The sequence below is a fragment of the Myotis myotis genome, unplaced genomic scaffold, assembly GCF_014108235.1.
Source record: "Myotis myotis isolate mMyoMyo1 unplaced genomic scaffold, mMyoMyo1.p scaffold_m19_p_6, whole genome shotgun sequence".
Taxonomy (NCBI): Eukaryota; Metazoa; Chordata; class Mammalia; order Chiroptera; family Vespertilionidae; genus Myotis; species Myotis myotis.
In genome coordinates this window covers 57,865,956-57,883,212 of record NW_023416368.1, presented here as the reverse complement: position 1 = coordinate 57,883,212, position 17,257 = coordinate 57,865,956, and the positions used below count along the sequence as shown (strand labels likewise).

Sequence of the window (17,257 nt, the reverse complement as noted above, 5' to 3'; positions counted from 1 at the left end):
ATATTTTTGCCTTATAGAGAATAGCTGAGGATCTGCGAGAGCTATTCAGTGGCTTCTGAGACTGCCTAAAGATAGTAGAGACCAAAGGTAAGATTAGTTTTAGATTCTTTTATTTCATAGTATTTTTTATACACCCTGGAACTAATGCTGGTGCATATCTGATTTTTAGACTATCCCTAAGTCATCATCTTCCATATTATATGGAGCTACTCTTTGCAGTCTGTACATATATTGTTAGTTTTTCATCTATAGCCGTATTACCTTAAATTCTCTGTTGAATTTACTCCTTATCCTGAATTTATTCCAACTCTATTCCAACTTATCATTCCGGAATATATTTATACCTCCAGACTCTCACAATGCTGAATTTATTTATTACTTAAAAATCTTTATTTTCACATTTTTCAACTCCTCGTATGTCATAATACACAGAGAGAGACTTATATCCACCCCTATGGGAAAAGTCTACCAAATAGCACTCCAAATTAATTTCTTTTTGTCCTACTTTTTGGTATGACATTCAACGAAGTATTTATCCACTGTAAATTAATAAAGGAAAACATCTTATTAGCATCTGATACAAAATCAGATAAGACACCTCCAACTTAGGCCAAAAAAGATGTAAAGAAAATATGGTACAAGCAGTCTAGAGCAGTAGCTAAGAGCTCTCAAACTAGAGTTAGACAACCTAGGTTCAATCCTGGCTCCACCTGTGTAATTCTGATTACTTTAGCAACAGTTAATCGTTCAGTTTCATTAGTAATCACTTAGTTTCTTCATCTATAAAATGGGAATTTTAGCTACTTTTTAAGGATGCTGTAAGGATTAGATGAGATAATCATATAAAGCACTTAGCATAATGCCTGGCACAAACTAAGTAAATAAGTGTTGATTATTGTTTTGGGGTTAGATAAAATCTATCTTCTGACTTCGTCATTACATTAGAAGAAAACTAACTTAGCACAATTTACTCTTTATAAATTTATGCTTTCTACTCCTCCCCCAGTGAGGATGTTAGACAGAGGAAAAATTATTTTATTTTGTGAGCAGAACTGGTTACTCTATATGGACTATGATGAGTTGGACTATGATGAGTAGTATAGGTCTCTTCAAGTTCTAACATTCCATGAAACAAGTGCAAACATTTAGAACTTCAATCCTTGATCAACAAACACTTCACAACTAAATCAGTAAGTTCAAATATGCACTCCAAACTTACAATAATAATATTCACAAAAGAGAACATTAATCTACCTAATATTAAATGGTGGGAAAGGGGATGTTAAGATAAGCAGCAGCATACTGAAAGTTACAGACCACACTACTGAAACATCTTATTTGCCCTTCCTAGCAAAGCCAAAGACCAAAGTAGATGCCTCAAGTGAAAAACAAGAAAATGAAAGCAAACAACTACAATCAGAATTTAATTTTTTTACACTGAACTGTAGTAGGTTGGTGGTATTGAATATGTATTTAAAAACTAATAAACCCATTAATTTATAAATCCACAGATCTCCACAGCATTACTACAAATAGCTATCCCTAAAAAGAAACCTCAAAACCACAAATCAGGAACTAAAGTAAGCAGTCTTACTTCCTTCTCTAGGTGTAGGAAAGAATTTAGAAACATTGACGTTTTGAAGTAGAGAGATTTCAGTATAAAGCTAGAATCTCTGCATTCTACTCTTCCCAAACAAGCTATCTACAATAGAAAAATAAAAGTCTCACAAAAAAAATTTTAATTAACTTCAACAAGACACTGATTATGTATCTGGAAGTTATATATCACATATATATATATACACTTCATATACATATATATACATATACATGTATACACACATATATACATACATGCATATATATATTTTACACACACATACATATACACACACTATCTGGAGGTTTTATACCTCCTTTGAGAATCTGATAAAAAGAACAGACTCTTCACCCTCCCCCACCCAAAATGCACTCAAAACTTTGCACATGATTTCAGAGTTGGGGTTGAATCACAGACTTCATAAAAGAGGGATCCTAGGACATAACCCAGGATTAAAAATAATTTGAAAAGAATTGAAAGTGAGGCAGAGATTTTTAATCCAGAAAATAAAATTAGAAATACTTTCTATTTTCTCAGATAATGAGTGTCAGAAGTGGTAGTTGGAACAGGGTGTTGGTCATGTCAAACAAGGAAAACAAGCAGGACATATCGGAGGAAAGGGGTAATTAAAACAGTACTAACATATAGTGTGTTATAATCACTCCGAGACGGCGGCAATGAAATGGCCAATCCTGCAGCCTTCACACAGGACTGATGTTAAAAGTAAGCAATGCTGGCGCACATTTCCATGCCATGAAGTTAAATGGTAAACGTGAACACATCCTTGCGGGTGAAAGCACAAGCTTATGAAAAGCCTTGCAAACCTTCCACTTCTCCTTCTCAGATAAGAACCGAGATAGAGAAAGTATATAGTTTAGGAAAAAACTAAGGGAGGGGCACAGAAATCCTGAAAGGGGGGGTTGGCTAAACGATTTGCAAGAAGTGTAAACTACATGTTTGGAGGTCAAAGGGCCCCAAGAGAGAGATAAGAACAAAACAAAGGAAGTAATCATAAAATAAAAGGAAAAAGCACCTACAAACTGGGCTGTAAATAAGAAATCTCTCTCCTCTTCCTAGACACGTAAACAGTAGTCACTTGGCACAGAGGAACGGAGAGGACGACAGCACAACTTCCTTCCCAACTCCAGCATTTCTTGGACCTTCCCACAGAAGCAAGGCTCCTCCCCCTGCACCACAGGCCCAAGGACCTCTCGGGGGGACTCCCGCTCTCCCCTTCCCCTCGCGGCGGGAAAGAGGAAGCGGGGGGTGCAGGGAGGTGAGAGAGGTTACGGCTGGACACCAAACCTGAAGACTTCGTCGAGAAAGACCGGGCTCCTGCAGCCCCCTCTCCCACCCGATGCATGCAATGCCAAGAGGGTGCCACCCTGGCAGGGCCAGCCCTCCTCCTACACCCGGCTGCTTTGGGGGACACACTCAGGGACAGAAGGGGCAGAAACCAAAGGCCGAATCCGTGGGCAGATATGGCAAAGACTAGGGAGAGAAGTGCCCTGGGAAAGTCCGGCGCCCCAAAGGCAACGTATCGGCCACAGCCAACCACTCAGGATGGCCTTCCCCCGCCTCCTCGCAGGTGGCCCGGCCCCGCCCTCACCTGTCGGCCGGGAACCACCTGGCGGCTCTCACGTCGAGGATTCTTCCTGCCGCTGCTCTCTGGAATCTTCTCAATCTTGGGGAGAAGTGAGCGGAAACGCCACTGGGGCCTTTTCCTTCTTCCCTCCCCCCACGCACCTCGGCTCCTCGGGGGCGGGGAGCTAATGCAGCTGTCACAGCCTCTCACTGACCAACCGCCGAGGACACAGACCTCCCAACGCAGCCTACGACACCCACAGGGAGAGCAGCGGAGCCGGAAGTGAGGAAACCGGAAGTAGCGCTGTCCTCGGCTCAGACGGCCTCTCTCTCCCTCAATCTCGCCCGACCCAGCCACGTCTCTATGGTGCCACGGCACCTCCCCCGAGGCCACCACCGCCCCCCCCCCCCGGCCCCCCCAGTCTCCGGGAGCCTGGCCCCGCCCCTCTCGCTGCGGCCTTAGCAACCACATCCGGGGCTCCGCCCGTGCGGTTGCCCGGGTAATTTTCTGGCTTCGGTGGGATCACAGAGGGGCGTGTACGCGGGTTCCGAGGCACCTGCCAGAGCTGGGAGCTTGCGCGGGCCTGAGCTTGACGGGTCGGAGGTCTCCAGGAGCCCTCAGCATCCCTCCTTTCTCATTCACACACCCCGGCCTCGCGCGTTAGGCGTCCCCCCAACAGACGGTGAGCCGGCGGCGGGAGGGTGGAGGCGGACGTAGCTCACCGCCCCGTAAATCACCGGAGAGCCCAAGCTCCCTTCTCCGCTGCGGGGAGCACCGAGGTTGCTCCAGTCCCGCGGGGGTGGCAGGTGGAGGGGATGCGGGGTCCGGGAGCAGATGCGCTGCGGGCGCCTCGCCGCCGCTGCCTGGACGCCTGGAGCGCCCCTCCCGGCCACGTCCTCACGCCCCCCCCTCGCGGGGAGACCCGACCACCGCGGCCGCGGGTATCCCCGAGTTCTCGTCACTGCTCTGTCTTTGCGATCACTGTCTGCTCTGCTCGCTCGCCGACAGTGGATCCCCGTACTTTTCTCTCCTGCTCCTATTTCTTTATCCATAGAACCGATTTTTTTCCCTTTCTTTGCCCCGTTACTACTTAAGTGGATCACAGACCCCGCTGGACAGTCCCTTTTTCTCAGAGCCCTTGGTGGTTTCCTAAATTGAGGCCCCCAACCTGTACTCGGGACACTCCCCCTCGCCCCGCACCGAGTGGAGGAAGAGTATGAATGGAGGGAGAGTACGGCTCCGCAGTGGTGCGAGACACACCCGACGCTCCTGTACATGCTGTGCACACAGTTGACGCCTCCGCACGTGCCTCCCTTCAAGGTTCTGGACTGCTTTGGACTGCTTTTCCTCGGACAGCGTGGCTGCTCATTTCTACCGCCATTTCCTTTAGAAATGCGAAGGGATACAAACAGTGCACTCCATATATACATATATATAAAATAATGCAGTGCCCCAAGGCAGACTCTGCCTCTATAAATTTCTAGGGAGTTTCAGGGAACAGTATATCCCTGTGTACAGATGTCTTCTCCATATCCGTGAATAGTATATACTCATGACACCACAAATGTTTCAAAAATAAAATAACAATATTTATTTTCTAAGATCTCCAGGACATCTCCTCTAGCAGAAATAGCACTGAAATCCCAAAACATAAATGGAATATCAATGGCCTTTATCTTAAATGGTTCTGTTTTTTTAAAAAAGAGCAAATATAAATGCCAATTCACCCAAACTGTCACAAGTTCTGGAGCTTACTATGGCCTTTCAGTTCGGAGCCATCCTGTTAGTCTTCTCCATTATAAGAAAAGGGTTCCAATTAGACTAATTACTGCTCTTATTGTATAGGAACCGAATGGACTGTAGTGGCTAAGGACAAGGGTTCTTGGAGTTCCCAAAGGTGACCAGGAGGAGCTGCCGGCTGTGCTGGTGGTGCTGGAGTGATGTGCACTTAGAACTGTTTAGGCTGACTGGTGTCTTAAGGACTCCTGCGAGCTGTCTTGAGTTTGGGGACACATAGCTTCATTGCAGTCAGTCTCACTATTAGTCTGTTAACACTCAGGTTTGTGGACACTTGCTTTAGTTATGCGTCCTTCGATGGATGATGTCCTCGGAAGGTGCTGCTGGCCTTGATAGAGATTCTGATGGACTTGGAACTAATGCTAACTTGTGCTTGGTGAGGGTGCTGTGGATCATGTTAGGTACTTAGTCTAGCGTGATCCTGGCACTGTGCATGATTAGTCCTCATATGCAGTGTGCAGAGCTATATACAGGGTTAATCTTCCCCATGATTTCTGCTGCCTCGAGGGAAATCAGAGTGCAGGTTGGCTGGAAGAAAACACTGGAAGCTACTTCAGCTGGTGGAGGAAAACAGTGAAAGTCTATGCAATTTCTTTGGGAAAAGGAAGCAGTAACAGGTATTCTTCAGATTTGGGGGAAATTTTTCATACTAACTGAAAGACATAATTTTAAACCTAACTCTGCTTAGATGGAGACATTTTTTCTTCCCTCTTTCTTCTCTCCCTCCTTCCTTCCTTCTTTCCTTTCTTTATTACCTCCCTTCCTCCCAACCTTTGTTCTCCCCCCCCCCCCCCCCGTATCTATCTTTCTCGGTCTCCCTCCATCCCTTCCGCCCTCCTTCCTCCTCTCCCCCACCCTCCCCCCTTCCTCCTCCTCCTCCTCCCTCTCACCCTGCCCCCTAGAGCTTAGGGAATTCTACTTAACCATTTTTAGGAAGAATAGATCATAACTACTTTTCTCTCAATTGGCAATTATGTTTGGAGAGGTAAGAAAGGAATAGCTGCCTGCCGTATATGTTTATGACAAGGGGATTTTCTACGTATTTATCTTTGCAGTGTTATTGTCTATTATTCAGCTTTCAAAAAATCAGGTACCATGTATTCATTTGGCTTATGAGGAACTCTGGCAGCCTATCTCATTTTTTGGCCAGAAAGAAAGGAGGCAACGGGTTAAAGGATATTGTTATTGTTCCTTTCTGAATGAAGTAAAAGTGAACATGACCTTTTCTCTTTGCTTTAGATGTTGAATGTTGTATACTGCTTATCAATATTATTTCCTCAATGAAAGAGGAAGGTGATACCTTTAGATCTTTTTTTAAAAAATATATTTTATTGATTTTTTACAGAGAGGAAGGGAGAAGGATAGAGAGTTAGAAACATCGATGAGAGAGAAACATTGATCAGCTGCCTCCTGCACACCTCCTACTAGGGATGTGCCCGTAACCATGGTACATGCCCTTGACTGGAATCGAACCCGGGACCTTTCAGTCCACAGGCCAATGCTCTATCCACTGAGCCAAACCAGTTTGGCGATACCTTTAGATCTTTTTGAGGGGAACTCCAGTAATGTTGTAATATTTTCATCGCTCTTTATTAGCAGTTCCCTTTTCATGCAGAAATAATTAGTTACTGATTGCACAGTATAATTCTCTGGAGACAACTTCTTTATTAGAGGATACTGATTAATGGAACACTTAAAGAAGCCCACAAGTGGTAGAATGAGTAGAACATAAGAGTAGACATTGTTTTAACTACAAAGAGAAAAAAAAACCTGAACTTAATCATAATTCCATTACCTAGAGTCAACATTCAACATTTTGGTTAATGTCTTTTTTTCTATGCATATATATTTTTTCTTCATTAACAAATTATTATTGAGAACCTTCTGTTTACTAAGCACTACAGGAATAGCCATGACCCACTGGCCTCCTGCAATTTTAAGTATATGTTGTATTTCTTGGCATAGTTTTGCATTTTGCTTTTTTCACTTATTAGAGTATGGAATTTTCCTCTCATCATTAAATATTCTCCTTTAGTGGCTCAGTAGTATTTAGCATAGATTTTCCTTAATTTACTTATATCTAATCCTTTTGGTTGCACATTTAGGTTATTTTAAGTCTTGTCTATAATTATAAAACAACTAGAGGCCCGTTGCAGGAAGATTCCTGCAAGAATAGGGCTTCTTGCAGCTGCCCTGCTCCCTCCCATCTCTGCTGCCTCGGCTCCGCTCTGTCTCTGCTGCCTGGGCTCCCTTCCTTTTCTGCTGCTTCAGTCCCTTCTGCAGCACTTGGCTTCCTTCTACGCTGCCTTCAGCCTTTGCTCCATGCCTGCGTATGCAAATTAACCACCATATTTGTTGGGTTAATTTGCATACTTGCTCTGATTGGCTGGTGGGTGTTGCGGAGGAACAGTCATTTTGCATGTTTCTCTTTTATTAGTGTAGATGTGAGGAATATTATAGTGTGGTAGAATTCTAAAATGATTTCCAATGATCCTCACTTTGTATAATTCTCTTCCCTGTGAACGTGATAGAATATCATTCACATGATTGTTATATACAAAAAAAGACACTGCAGATGTAATTAAGGTTACTAATCAGTTGACTTTGAGTTAATCAAAAGGGAGAAAATCTGGGTGGACCTGAACTTATTACTTAGGCCTTCTAAGAGTAGAGCGTTTTCTCCTGTTGGTGGCAGCAGAGGAAGTCAGAGGGATTGGAAGCATGAGAGAGAATTGACTTAGGAAGGCCATAGGCAAGCACCTGACCTCCAGGAACTGAGAGCAGTCTCTGCTGACAGCCAACAAAAAACCAAGGACCACAGTCCTACATCCACAAGTAGTTAAATTCTGCAGATAACCTGAATGAGGTTGGAAGCCAATTTTCCCCCAGAGTCTCCAGATAAGAGTCCCACATGACTAGCAACTTGTTTTCTGCCTTGTGAGACCCTTGTGAGATAATAAATAGCTGTTGTTTTAAGCCACTAAAAGTGTGGCAGCAATAGAAAATGAATACATTTGTAAGCTAGATTATTTTTACATCTATAATTATTTGGATGGGATAAATTGCAGATATAGACTTGCTGAATAAAAGTTATGGACATTTTTAAGATTTTTGTATCATATAAGTAATTTGCCCTCTATAAGCTTTAACCAATTTATGTGCCTCCTAATAACCTATGTTTTTGCATTCTGGCAAACACTAGATATGGCCATTCTGATAGGCAAAAACCAAAACCAAAAAGGTATCTCCTATTTTGAAAGAAGTTTTACATTTCTATTATGACCAGTAGAATTGACCATTGTTTTCTTTATTTGGGGTTCAGTTGGCAAGTCTTTTTTAGTGAATGCCTATTTTTATTCTTTAGTTAGCTTTATTATTGACATAGATAAAATAGTTCCTAACATGTAGTACAGCATTTTTCTGTTGTAATATTTTTAAGGGTAGAATGATTAATGAGCTTAATTGAGAGAATGAGTACTTCTGAGAAATTTTAGCTGCTGCCACATACCCAAACGTAATATTGTGGGAGAATAGAAAATGTCAGTTTCTTGATTAAACAGTAGATGCTCTATTCTTTTCTAGGGAAAAATATCTAGCTTGTCTGATTAGAAATGTGGTTATTTCAAGAATAAAGATATATTGTATCTTACCAGGGAAAATTATAGCTTCTACAACTGTTTTATAAGGAAATATGTGCTATTATCTATCAGAAAAAAACCCTAATATCTTCCTAAATAAACATATCATTTTTCTTTTTTAAAAATATTTTTATTGTTTTTTTAGCGAGAGAGGAAGGAAGAGGGATAGAGAGATAGAAACATCAATGATGATAAAGAATCATTGATTGGTTACTTCCTGCATGGCCCCCACAAGGAATGGAGCCCACAACTGACGGGGAATCGAACTGGTGACCTCTTGGTTCCTGGGTAAACGCTGAACTGCTGAGCCACACCGGCTGGGCAACATATCACTTTTCAATTTGATCAAGATAACAAGTAATCTCTGGTCATGTATATTATATTGCTTTATTTGGGATGTGGTAAGGGAGGAAATTCAAATTACTTTTTCTTTAATCCTTGTGCTTTGAGATAATAGAGTTTCTTTCTGACAAATGAAATAAGGTAGAAGGAAAAAGGGAGGGATAAAAGAAAAGAAGAAAAAAGGAAGAAATGAGAAAAATTGGGAGATTGAAGAATAGTTTTGCTTAGTTTTGTCTTTACATAAAAATTGGTTCTTACTACCTCAATTTCTAAAGGTTGGCATCTTCCTAATAAGAACAAGATATTCATAAATTTTTACTTTGAAATGATAGATGTATAGGAAATTACACAAAAACATACAGGAGAGCCAATATATGAGAAAAAAAATTTTTTTAGTTGAATGGTAAAATCTTATTTACTTACAAAAGTTATCCTTCCCTCGGTTGCTGTTTGTGTTCACAGAATTCATAATGGCCTGTTCTTCTGTGGAGGTCTGATATTGCTTTTGTTGTTATTAGGTTTGGATAGGCATTGGAAATGCTGACTTTGGCTTTGTGCTGGGGGTATAGAATGTGTAACTATTATCAGAAGAGGCCACACCAGTATGGTTCAAGGACACTGTACTATAGTGAAAAGAATGGTAGACTTGACATTAGAAAGCCTGGATTCCGACTGCACTCAACCACATTATAACTATATTACTAGAGGCTCAGTGCACACGAAGTCGTGCATGGTTAGGGTCCCTAGACCTAGCCTGGCCTCCATCGCATGGCCTCTGTGGCCCTGCGACACTATGTGAAGCTCCCCACCCCAGGATGCTCTGCGATGCTCACAGCCCCTCGACTGCTCCATGAAGCTTGCTGCTGCCCTGCAAAGCTCACCGCTGGATGCTCTGCGAAACTGCCCCCTCACCACCACTGCTCCCCGAGGCTCCCCCAACCCCGCAACTGCTCCACAAAACTCTTCTGCCCTGTGACTGCTTCTCAAAACTCGCTGCCACCTGGGTGACTGCTCTGCTAAGCTCATGGCCACCCTGTGAAGTAGCTCACCACTGCTGCTCAACAGTCCCCAGTCCTGCCTCGCTGCCAGCCCCCCCCATGGTGAACAGTTTGGGGGTCAGGAGAGGGGGGGTGACCAAGAGGTGCTCCATGCACTTCATGGTGACCATTCGCCTGTGCAGTCATGATGGCATCTAGCTCTTTATATATATTAGGACTAGGGGCCCAGTGCACAAATTCATGCACCTTGAAAGGAATTGTGGGCTGCAAGGCTGTGGTGGGCATGGGTGGGTCTCAGCCCATCCTTTGCGCCCCCACCTGGCCCCTCCCACCACAGCCCTCAGCCCCCTGTCTGCCAGCAGCCCTTCGGGATGATTGAGGCCGGCAGCTGCCGCTCGCACCTGCTGACGGTACCCTGAGATTGGGACCTACGCTGGGCACCTGCAGTGGGTGTGAGTGCCGGGCGGGACTGTGGTGCACGGGAGCAAAGAATTTTCAGTAACCACCAGAGGCTTGCCCCAATGACAGCGACTGGCACCCCGCCTTGGTCTGGTGCTCCTGCTCACCTGCTCCACCATCCTGCTATGGCCGACACCCGCCATGTTCCACGCTCTGCCGCCTGGTGCCAACTCCTGCCATGTTCCTCGCGCGCCCCTTGGTGGTGAGCGCAGTCATAGCGACTGGTTGTTCGGTTGTTCCGCCATTCAGTCTATTTGCATATTAGCCTTTTATTATATAGGATGAGCTTTGAAATCCAGTTTGACCTTACTCCTGAGTTGTTTGGAATATAGGAAGTAAAGCAGTTTAGAAATTAAAGCCTAGGCTATCATAATTATTATTAAGATCTTTCTTGCAAATAACAACAGTGGTAAACTCCTTAACTGGTTGTAACTCCTATGATAAAAATTATTTCTTGATTTGGACAACAAAGGCAGAGGAATTTTGACAAAAAGTTTTTTCAAAAAATTTTGAGCAAAAAAAAAATGCACGTGTCACTTGAAACTGAGGAGTACAGGGAGAAAAACTAGAGGAATGGAGCATCCACACTAGTTCATACAGCGTGACACCTGCATATCAAATTAGCTTGTTATCTTAGTCTGCAATAGTTCTAAAGACTATGGATTCAGTACTCTTTGGTTTAAGAAACTTTGCTTTCAGTATCTACAGGGTGGGCAAAAGTAGGTTTCTAGTTATTTGCAGGGGAAAAAAACAAATAATACAATAATTAATTCATAAATAATAATACAAAAATAAACTATAAACCTACTTTTGCCAATCCCCGTATTGTAAAATCTTGAATTTTATAGACTGACACAACAAAAGTGACATTAGAGCAGTGGCTCTCAACCTTCCTAATGCTGTGACCCTTTATACAGTTCCTCATGTTGTGGTGACCCCCAACCATAAAATTATTTTCGTTGCTACTTCATAACTGTAATTTTGCTACTGTTATGAATCATAATGTAAACATCTGATATGCAGGATGTATTTTCATTGTTACAAATTGAACATAATTAAAGCATAGTGATTAATCACAAAAACAATATGTAATTATATATGCTTTCTGATGGTCTTAGGCAACTCCTGTGAAAGGGTCGTTGGACCCCCAAAAGGGTCGCGACCCACAGGTTGAGAACCGCTGCATTAGAGAGAAGATAGGATGATGAGATCATCACCACACACTTACTGAATATCTCCTAAGGCACTAAATAATTCTGCTAAGTGTTTTACACTCTTTCATTGAATCCCATTGAAAGTGCAATAATTCTCTGAGGCAGATGCTATAGTTAACCCCTATTTTACAAGTAAGAAAACTGAAGTCAAATTAAGTGAACTACCCAGGATCACATAAGTACTAAATGGCAGAGTCATTTGTCAATTCAAATGTGCCTGGCACCAAAGCTCCTGTCTTTACACTATGATAAGCCCTTTATTCTACAGAGAAGGGAAGTAGAGAGACTAAGACATATGGTCGCTCTCCTTCGTAGTCTAGGTCTTTTTCTGCCTTATAGCCTCTTAATAACTTGTTTATTTTTATGCATTTTGTCAAGTATTTCTGGCCTCGGTGCATCTGACTAATGCATCAAATGGATACAAAAATTAGTAGATACTTTTAATTGATACATTTAGATAGAATAAGTTTTAGATTTTAAAACTATGTAATGAATTCACTTGAATGGATTTTTAGTGAAGCATTTTCTACCAGATTCCCATAAAGGAGACACTGTCTCTCATGTGCTATTAAAAGTTGGACCTTGTGACTACTGTCTGACTATGTTTTTCTTTTAGAGAAGTCAGAGGGGGCAGTCTGACTTCATGTAAAAAATAGCCACCAAAGATATATCCAGCATCATTTTTAGTTCTTTAATTTTGGTCAGCCCACATTTTCAAAACAGATTAAATTTGTCTGGTTTATTTCAGAAGTATATATTACAAAGCATTCAAAGGCAAGTGAAAATTCAAATGCACAGAGCAGAGCCAGAGAGCCTTCTACAGAGGCTCTTCAGAAGGTAAGCATTTCTCCTGCTTTGGCTATTGTATTTTCAGAAACATATTCTCATTCTTTTTTTATTATTAAAAGCATAACTCATTAGTGTAAATATTTTTCATATTCATTTGACATATTGCTAAAAATGCTGTTCTGTTTGTTTTTGTATTTTCAAGAGACAGAAGGTATACCGTCAAGCCCTAAGGATTCTACCGTTTCCTTCTCTACCCTGAAGAGACTTGGAAATTAATGGGTAACATTTTGCATGAAAATTTCTAAATGCTACTTGTTCTTATCTCTGAGGCCTTCTGTGGAGAATTAATAGGAGGTTGAATGAGCAAATGGATAAAGTGAACCGTCTTAAAGGATTGAAGTTCCAAAAATATATCAGCAGGACTGGACAGGTTTGATATAATGAGATTTCTATTTTAGCTTGACTTCTGAAACTCTGAATAAACTATAAACTGAGCTACACAAGGTCCTGGGAAGGAAGTTTTTCTTCTAAACTATTCTAGTTACATATAACATTTTTCTTATTTAGATCCTTTGAAAAAATATATATTTAGTCATCAATAGGAATAAGACTATTATACATATACCAACTTGTAATGTATGACGTGGGAGAGAAAGTAGCAAATTGTGTCATACAGGAAAAGACATTTAATTAAAGAAACAGACACCAGGAAGAGGAGAAATCTCTATATAAGTGCTGGTTGAGATGGCAGAAGCTTCTGCAGATGCCTCAACTCTCCCCGTAACAGTGAAAAAGAAGAAAAGTTTATCCATTGAAGAAAAGATCGACATCATAAATGCAGTAGAAAGTGGCAAGAAAAAAGCAGAGATTGCAGCTGAATATGGAATAAAGAAAAATTCATTGTCCTCTATTATGAAGAATAAAGACAAAGTTCTAGAAGCCTTTGAATCTCTGAGATTTGATCCAAAGAGAAAAAGACTGAGAACTGCTTTCTACACAGATCTGGAAGAGGCATTAATGAGGTGGTATCGAATTGCTCAGTGTCTAAATGTACCAGTTAATGGTCCAATGTTGCGTCTAAAAGCAAATGATTTTGCCCAGAAACTGGGACATAATGATTTTAAGTGTAGTAATGGTTGGCTGGATCGCTTTAAATCCAGGTATGGTTTAGTATTCAGAGCTCAACCTGTAGAAGCTACAGGTGTATCAGTAGACCCTTCAGCGGTGTGGCACCAAAACGTACTTCCTTATTATTTAAATGATTATCATCCTAAAAATGTTTTTAATATAAAAGAGACTGGACTGCTTTATCGAATGTTACCTACAAATACATTTGCATTTAAAGGAGAAACGTGCTCAATTGGAAAGTTATGCAAAGACAGAATAACGCTGGTGGTCGGGACAAACATGGATGGCTCCGAAAAACTTCCTTTGCTTATCATTGGGAAAAACAGAAATCCACATTGTTTCAAAGGAATAAAATCATTGCCTGTGTGTTATGAAGCTAACAGAATGGCATGGATGACCTCAGATATATTTGAACAGTGGATGCAGAAGCTTGATGAGAAATTTCAAGCCCAGCAACGAAGAGTTGTGATTTTTGTTGATTCTCTTCCTGCACACCCAGAGGTAAAGAACCTGAAGTCCATTGAGTTAGCATTTTTCCCATCATGTTTGTCTCCCAAATTTATAGCTATGAAACAAGGTGTTATTAAAAGCCTTAAAATCAAATATCGACATTGTCTTATCAAGAAATTTTTAAGTTCTGTTGAAGGCAGCAAAGAATTTACATTTTCCCTACTAGATGCAGTTGACACATTGCATCTCTGTTGGAGGGCTGTAACCCCAGAGACTATTGCTAAGAGCTATGAAGAGGCAGGATTCAAATCTCAACAGGGAGAAAGCGACAAGACAAATACAGAGTCCAACACTGGTCTTGATTTGGTGTCCCACGCCCAAGCAGCGGGAGTGGAGTTTCCTGAAGGTTTATCTATAGAAGAGTATGCTGCCCTGGACGATGACTTGGAGACATGTGAAGCAGCGCCAAGTGGTGATACGGTCTGGACCAAAGAAAGTAAATCAGATGAAACTGGATTTTATACTTCTGATGAAGAGGATGATGGTGGGTCTCTGGGAACTGAACTTCCCTTACCCTCAAAAAATGAGGCAATAACTGCTTTAGCTACTCTTAAAAATTTTCTTAGAAGTCAAGATATGAATGATGGGCTTCATAATTCTTTAGCAGACCTTGAAATTTTTATTAACTCTTTATCACTTAAGTAATTAATTATTTTACAACAACTGAAGACTAGTACCTTTTCCTGATATATTTTTCTATATGAGGTATGTAAAGGGAAAATACCACAAACACAAAAAATGAAAAATTAGTGCATTTGGTTTACTTGCAAATGTCTGGTCTGATTAGTAAAATTCCCTACGTAAATTAAGTAAATGAAAAAGCTGAATTTCAATTTAGCAAGCTTTTGAAAAGTAGAAATGTATTTCAGAGGCCTGTACTTGAAAAATATGGTAAATGTGTTAAAAATAAAAAACTATCCAGCTATCTGATTTATACAGATTGAATTGGTGATTACTATTTTCTTTCTTTTTTAATGTGTACGTCATGTTCCAGAATATTTTAGCTTAACTACCTCATTTAAGGAACAAAATCTTTATTATTGCTTAGATATTTATTTTATAAGTACATATATATGCCGTGTATGTTTTAACTAGACTCTTAAGGATCAAGTATTAATTTTAAATTTTTAAATTTTTCTCATAACGAGCTAATATTTTTAAAAATAAATGATAAAAAAAAACTACTGAAAATAAAACTGGACCCAATCATACACCAAAATGATTAAAAATTTGTCTTAACTATTTTCAAGTTATTTCTATATAAGTTCAAACAAAAGACTGTGACATCAGACTTTTCTTATCATCTAAAAACAGAGGATGATATGGATTCTTTCTAAATATTTGTATGTATATGTGTGTGAAAATAGTAAAATACATTATTGAAACATTTGTTAAACTCTTATGATATTTATATTGTAATAATACTACTCTTAAAAAGGAGACATATGTACTACTCTTTGTAATACTTTAAGCAATAAAATAAAATTTAAAAATAAATAAATAAAAAATAAATATGAAGATTACATATATTGCTACTAGAAAAAAAATATCTTATGTGGTTCTTAGTTTTCTAATTTTAACAGCTGAAGCTTATAATCTATAATATTTATTTCCTTGATCTTACTGAATCTTATTTTTAGTAAAAGCTGAGTGTCCTTTAGCATATTCTAATGTATTTAATCCCCCTTCCATGGTAATATTTTGGATTAAATTTCTGTTTGAGGAAGCTTTGTCTACAGAATGTTTTAAAATATTGTATCCAATTATTTACTCTTTATCCACAAAATAGTCTGTAAACAGTAAAAATATAACAATGGGTCAGACTTTTATTTTTTACTTATTTATTTATTTTTTAAATCTTTGTTGAAGTGATACATAGATCCTCCTTTTTCCCCCATTAACCTCTTCCAGCCCGCTCCAGTCCTCCCCACCCCCAGGCCCTCACCACTCCTTTGTCTATGTCCATGGGTTATGCGTATATACATACAAGTTCATTGGGTCAGACTTTTATATTGTTAAATTTTAAATTGTATGCTTATTTAACTCATTATATCTAATTTAGGGTCCCCTTTTAAAACTATTTTGGAAAATGTAAAACATTATTCAGTTTCTTTTTATTATGAATTATTAGTGTGCCAACAAGACACATTTCAAATGAAATATTCATAGAAAGTATTTTTATTTTCCATTGTTGATTTACTCTGCTTTTGAGATTTTGTAATAGCAACACTTAAAATGTGTTAAAATTAAGAGTTTGTTTTAGAATGAAATATGGATTATTAAAATCATTTTTATTGATGATTTGATTTAAAATTTTAGTGTGGTAGAATTTTGGGCCGAAAGTAGCTCTTCAGAGCCCCAGCTATAAATATAATATCTGGCATATATTGAGTTCTCAACAATTTTTTTCTTTCTTTTTGCATTTCATAACATTTTTAGATCAAATATTTTCATTTTAGTCATTTAAGATACTCTATGACATAAGGATTATTATCTTCATGTTTACAGATGAGGAATTTAAAACCTGGAAATACTAAATTCTTTGTTTAGAATATCAGAGCCCAAGCTAAATGCAGCAGTTCCCTGTCACCTCATCCTGTGTTATTCTAACTAGATACCTTTATGCTGCTTTTCTGTACTCTATAAAAGAAAATTCTATTATTTTCCCCTTGAATTTAGGGGCCTGAGGGTGAAATATTTCAGAGAACATGCTGAAACTATGCTGATGGCTCTATCACAAGATCTCTCCTGAGAACACTATTACTAATGAAATACTGGAAACCATCTGATTTGGCAATTCTGTACCATTCTAACACACAGGTTCCAGTGGAGTTCTATTGAAAGTATTTAAAGCAACTTTAATATTTCTGAAGTGCAGAAAGCATCTACTCCTTTTTTCCTTTATATGATATGACTCCTTTTTTTGTTTTTGTTTTTACTTCTAGGGCATAATAAACGTAAAGATGATTTAAAAAAGACAAGGTTGCTATATAAAGGATAAGAAAAACTTAACTTCAGATTTAAATTCAAAGACAAACTTTAAGTTGTTAATGTTGTACACTCTTCTGTTAAATTTACAAAATATGTAGATGCAAATAATTTTCAGAACAATGAAAGTTAAATATTCATTTGTCCTAGGACATAGAGGATTGCGCTGTATACCTTGCTCCTGATTTATCTTCTCTATACAATCATTG

The 17,257-nt window shown here is 39.6% G+C and overlaps 2 protein-coding genes across 8 annotated transcripts in view; one reads left to right on the top strand and one right to left on the bottom strand.

Moving 5' to 3' along the window:
* ARFIP1 (ADP ribosylation factor interacting protein 1) overlaps positions 1-3,452 on the bottom strand; it is an 84,816-nt gene extending 81,364 nt beyond the window's left edge. For 5 of the 6 annotated variants that reach the window (XM_036312206.1, XM_036312209.1, XM_036312207.1 and 2 more), the window contains exon 1: positions 3,210-3,337. The gene's annotated coding sequence lies outside the window, so the exon portion shown is untranslated. Of the gene's footprint in view, positions 1-3,209 lie in introns of all 6 variants that reach the window. The other variant, XM_036312211.1, reaches the window with a different exon arrangement.
* A 211-nt stretch (positions 3,453-3,663) lies between these two features.
* TIGD4 (tigger transposable element derived 4) lies at positions 3,664-15,512 on the top strand. Of its 2 annotated transcripts, XM_036315306.1 has the most exons (3): positions 3,664-3,867; positions 12,382-12,470; positions 12,625-15,512. In XM_036315306.1, the coding sequence occupies exon 3, from the start codon at positions 13,167-13,169 to the stop codon at positions 14,703-14,705; it is 1,539 nt and encodes a 512-aa protein (XP_036171199.1). In that variant the 5' UTR covers positions 3,664-3,867; positions 12,382-12,470; positions 12,625-13,166; the 3' UTR covers positions 14,706-15,512. The 2 variants fall into 2 exon arrangements, with proteins under 2 accessions (XP_036171199.1, XP_036171200.1); XM_036315307.1 differs by having other exon boundaries at positions 12,382-15,512.
* Positions 15,513-17,257: the final 1,745 nt, after the last annotated feature.